This window comes from Alosa sapidissima, chromosome 23 (assembly GCF_018492685.1).
Source record: "Alosa sapidissima isolate fAloSap1 chromosome 23, fAloSap1.pri, whole genome shotgun sequence".
NCBI classification, from domain to species: domain Eukaryota; kingdom Metazoa; phylum Chordata; class Actinopteri; order Clupeiformes; family Clupeidae; genus Alosa; species Alosa sapidissima.
Window position 1 is genome coordinate 11,805,783 of NC_055979.1, and position 5,000 is coordinate 11,810,782.

At 42.1% G+C, this 5,000-nt stretch overlaps 1 protein-coding gene across 5 annotated transcripts in view; it reads right to left on the minus strand.

The window, feature by feature from the left end:
• Positions 1–5,000, minus strand: part of LOC121698669 (low-density lipoprotein receptor-related protein 1B-like) — a 253,521-nt gene that overhangs the window by 142,661 nt on the left and 105,860 nt on the right. For all 5 annotated transcript variants that reach the window (XM_042080972.1, XM_042080973.1, XM_042080970.1 and 2 more), the window contains 3 exons: positions 4,706–4,950; positions 1,012–1,143; positions 45–272 (listed from right to left, as the gene is read on the minus strand). In XM_042080972.1, the coding sequence (XP_041936906.1) occupies positions 45–272; positions 1,012–1,143; positions 4,706–4,950 (605 nt within the window). The remainder of the gene's footprint in view (positions 1–44; positions 273–1,011; positions 1,144–4,705; positions 4,951–5,000) is intronic.

Here is a 5,000-nt window from a genome sequence, read left to right on the forward strand (position 1 = left end):
TTATTACTGTTTTGCATCAAGTCAGTGTAGAGAGCTCTGCTTACCCCCAGATATGATCGTCTCAATCATTGTGCCGTTAATGAACACACGCTTTATGGTGCGCGTTTTCACGTCAGTCCAATAGATGCGCTCCTCCGCCGAGTCGAAATCCACTACGGTGACGTCATCGATGTCGGGCACAGTTAGGGCCGTGATGATGTTGAAGTAGGGGTTGTCAATGTCAACTCCGCGGATCTCTGATCGCCGGGCGTACAACAGAAACCTCTTCAACGCTGTCATGAGGGGAGGGGAGGGGAGGGGGGGGGGAGAAAGTTAAGGTGAAGCTAACAAAAAAAGACAAGAAATGATTTCCATATTTTTGAAGCCAGTGTGTTTGCTTGACAGATGAACAGCAGGCCAACTGTATGCCAGGTCTGACAGAGACATCAAAAGAGGAAGCTGAACTCAGGCGGGAACATGGCACCAGATCGCATTAGATAAGCTTAAGCTTGTTATCTATGGGTTCAGCAGGGGGAGCTTTTCAAAAGAACTATCAAGCTCAAAGGCTAATATGCTTTTAAATAAGTAATAGAGCTAACCTAATATACATGTGTTTCTCTGTCTCCCTCTCTTCCTAATCAGAAGGACAACACAATTACCAAATAGTAGTCTTTCTTTGTCCTCTTTTCAATTTCTCACATCTTTCTCGCTCTCAAGCTCTGTCCATTTCTCTCTCTCTTTCCTTCTTTCTGTATCTCTCTCCCTCTCCGTTGTTGGTTATCTCACCCTTTGATGGGATGCACCACTAGACACTTGGTCTTGTCCAGCCACATTGATATGAGTTTTGTCATTCTCTGCACTAAGCCATTTCTCCCTCTCTTTAGCTTTATCTCTCTCTCTCTCTCTCTCTCTCTCTCTCTCTCTCTCTCTCTCTCTCTCTCTCTCTCTCTCTCTCTCTCTCTCTCTCTCTCTCTCTCTCTCTCTCTCCAGACCGATCGCAAGACTGCTCCATGTGGTGTGTCGAGTACTCACACATGCAGGACGTGTTGTCTTCGTCCAGCTTCATGAGGTGGGGACAGGCGCAGGAGGCTGTGTGGTTGGAGTTGAGCAGACACAGGTGGGAACAAGGTCCCCGGCCACCATTCGCCTCACATGGGTTTGAACCTGAGAGGAGGAAACAGCAAAACACAATTCAAATATTGTTGTTAGGGGATAGCCTGGAGATTCCAGACCTAAATCCTAAAGATTAAGGGTATGGCCATGAATAATGTACTGTAATGGCCCAACTCGAGGGGTGGCACCAAGCATGCATTTGAAAATCTCACTGCACGCAATTGGATAACACTATATGACCAATGTTTACTGACTGATTCCGGACTTGGATAGGCAATTTGATAACACTACGACTGTCATCTGTTTAGATTGCTTCTGGCCAGATACAACGATGTGATTGGTGTCCCACGGTACAAGGGACAAGGAACAAAGACATAGTTGGGGCAGCCATGGCCTACTGGTTAGCGCTTTGGACTAGGGTTGCCGGTTTGAACCCCGACCAGTAGGCACGGCTGAAGTGCCCTTGAGCAAGGCACCTAACCCCTCACTGCTCCCCGAGCACCGCTGTTGTTGCAGCCAGTTTACTGTGCCGGGATTAGTGCTTCACCTCACTGTGTGCTGAGTGTGTTTCACTAATTCACGGATTGGGATAAATGCAGAGACCAAATTTCCCTCACGGGATCAAAAGAGTATATCTATTAAGTAATGAGAATCATTACTCATTGCCAGAATGACTCATTGAGCAAATTCAAATTGTGCTCAAATTGTGAATTATTTCGATTCCGATATTATTCAATTCTGCAATACATTGTGATTCACGTCTCACATATTATTCAAAGGCATTACAACAAATAAGGAAAATACACTCCACGAGTTCAACAACATTATTTTCTATGCTTTAACTGAAGTGCAAAAACTTTGTCATGGCATGGTGCATGTCAAGGTTCTTATTATTCGCTATTTGTTGAAAACTGAAATACACCCACACGTCGATGTGAAAGAAGACAGAGCGTTGTATATAACAGGTCGTGATTGTGAAGCCATTTTCATTTGAAATTGCTGTCGAATGTCAACAAATACCACCTTGTGAGCGTAATAAGCCAATTTAATGTTATCAGTGTAAACCCCTTAGTAAACCCTACTCAAAAAAGTAAACTAGATCATTAAATTAATAATTTAATATTGCAATACTTTGAGCTACTGTATCGATATAATTGTGTGCACAAAATATTGCAATACTGAACAAAATTTCCCCCACCACTAATTGTAGTGTTTTGCTGCCCAGTAGATACCGTACAGACATGTTGTCCTTCACACATATCATCTACGTAAGGCAAGGCAAAGTAAAGTTAGGTAAATTAATTTTTATAGCACATTTTCCAGCACAGTGGCATCATAAAGTGCTTCACATGGATACAGACGAAGACAACATCAATAATAAGTCCATGGACAGTGGTCACTATCGGCATGTAACAGCATACAGCAGCATAGTAATCTTGAAGGATGATCAGTCCAAGAGCAGGGAAAGGACTGTTGTGTAGTTGAACATGTCATCTATTGAACAGTTGGTCTATTGAAAGGACAGCTTGTATAGTTTTCTTGTGTGAAAAGACAATGAAGAAGAGGTTAGCAAAGAAATTGTTTCCTTTGTTCTGTATGTCTTGTATTTTTTTTTTCTTTTCAACAAATAACTTTCTGCTCTCTTTCCCTTCTGAAACGGCTCTGCTTAAACAGTTTTGTCTGCAGTGACTTTGAGCAAGAATTTAAACAAACACAGCGATGTCAGGTCCACAGGTAAAGGGAAATTAAACAATACTGAGGCCTGGCTTCTCAAATGCAAACACTGTGAGGGGATAGATAGTTCAGCCAGGGGAGACCAAGACGGGAAACAAAAAAGAAATACCAGCGATGATTTAACGGCAAAGTTGCTGCTCTCAGTGGAAACTGTACAAATCTGAAAAACAGTCGAGGAATATCACTCAGACCCAGACTTCATGGTATCAGTTGGTTTAATACTTGGAAAACAAAGTTAGACTTTATGACTTTATACTATCGTGTTGTTCTGACAATAGCACAGACACAACAAACAACAAACACAGATAGTAAACAATGGATGAGGAAGGGCCATGATGGAACATGAGGAGCTGTCTTTATCAGCTCCTTTCATCTAGCAGGAGTCTACGGTTATTGCTTTGTCATATGAAATGCCTCTGAGGTTAAGCTCTCTGATTCCATGGTGAAGAGAGGCTACATGTAGGTCAGGGGAAGGAGCTTCGTTCCTATTCAACAATCTTTCCTTTGCAGTCTAACAAATCTTTTTTTTTTCTCAGACCTTAAATTGTAAAGTATGTATTTCCATGTATGCTTTTAATACTGCGCAGGATTGCACTGCTGAAGGTTTGTCTTTCTACAGTATTTGTCTTCACAGAGCAGTCACGGACTGAAAGCCTCTGAATGCCTATGTATTGTTTGTGTGTGTGCGTGTGTGTGTGTGTGTGTGTGTGTGTGTGTGTGTGTGTGTGTGTGTGTGTGTGTGTGTGTGTGTGAGAGTGAGAGAGAGTGCCATATCTGCAGCGATGGTAGAGAGTGAGAAGAGAGAAGGCATAAAGAGAACACCAGGTCTGCCTGTACCTCTCTGCTCATTACTTTCACGAAAACCTTTTAACACAATTAACAGTGCAATTACACACCCTGACTAAAACGAGCCAAAATAAATCTGATGATACAAAAAAAAGAAAAATGAAAAAAAAAAGAAAAAAGTCTCCAGCAGCTGGTAATGTGTCCCAGGGAATACGGCTTGGATCTCCATCACAAGCCTGCTTATTTATTGGGCATTTTGACAGTTTATCCGCCGGCTGTGTCAGGAAAGGTAAACTGATTCCATTAAGCCAATTAGAGGCCATTTACATGAAATAGGGCCCTGAGATGAGGACTGTGCCAAAAGTCACCACTTTCGCTTTTTCACCGAATCTCCAAAGATCATTTACATACATACACAGTGATTTTTGTTCAAAGTAGAAACAGCTACAGTACGTAAACAAGGATTTATTTTTTCATGCTCTAATATTCCTTGTACAGCTACACTTTCCGACTCGTGGCTCTTTCTGCAATCTCTACGCTATGAGACTCGATGCATTCCTTTTACCGGCGCTTTAGTGAAAGGTTTTCAGATGTCAGTCACTGTCTCACACACCCACCTCAATCTTTTTCACAAATATCACAACCATTTCAAAGACATGTTACATTCAGTCTAGCCATGCTTGCAGACACTTAGTGCTTTGTGTCCAAGGTGAAGCTCTATGATGTGTCTAGAGATATATTTCTTTGAAATAAATGTGATATAAAACTGAAATCAGTTCCATTATTATTATACAGAATTTCTGAACACTTTTCTCTAATTAATTTATCAGGGTTTCTTCTGGATTATTCGTCCATTCTAACAAAGTGATAATTATTCATGGCTTATATGGATCAGTGACAGTCATGTAACTGCTGTCGGGTGGAAACCTTGTATGTCCAAATCCATTAGTTTTCAGTAAATTGAAAAAAAAAAAAAAAAAACGTGTATTGTGAAAATATTTGAACATTGCATCGTCAAAAAAAAACAAACAAAAAAAAAACACAACAAATATGGAGTTACGAGGTTTCCATCCGAAAGCAGTGATGTATATACCTTGAGGTTGCCTGCTAGGGTGAAATATCTGCAGGTCGAACGGTTGGGCGCTGGTCTTCTGGATGACTGTGACATTGGCCCCGGTCCACTTGTTGGCCCTGGTCAACGTGTTGGTCCTCCAGTCTGTCCAGTACACGTTGCCGCCGAACAGGGTCACAGCGAAGGGGTGCGACAGGTACTCGTGCCCCCTGAGAATCTCAATGAGCCCGCTGCCATCGTAGAGTGCTGAGTAGATGGCATCAGAGCTGAGGAGAGAAGGAAAAAAGAACAGATAAAGAGAGAGAGAGAGGAGAGA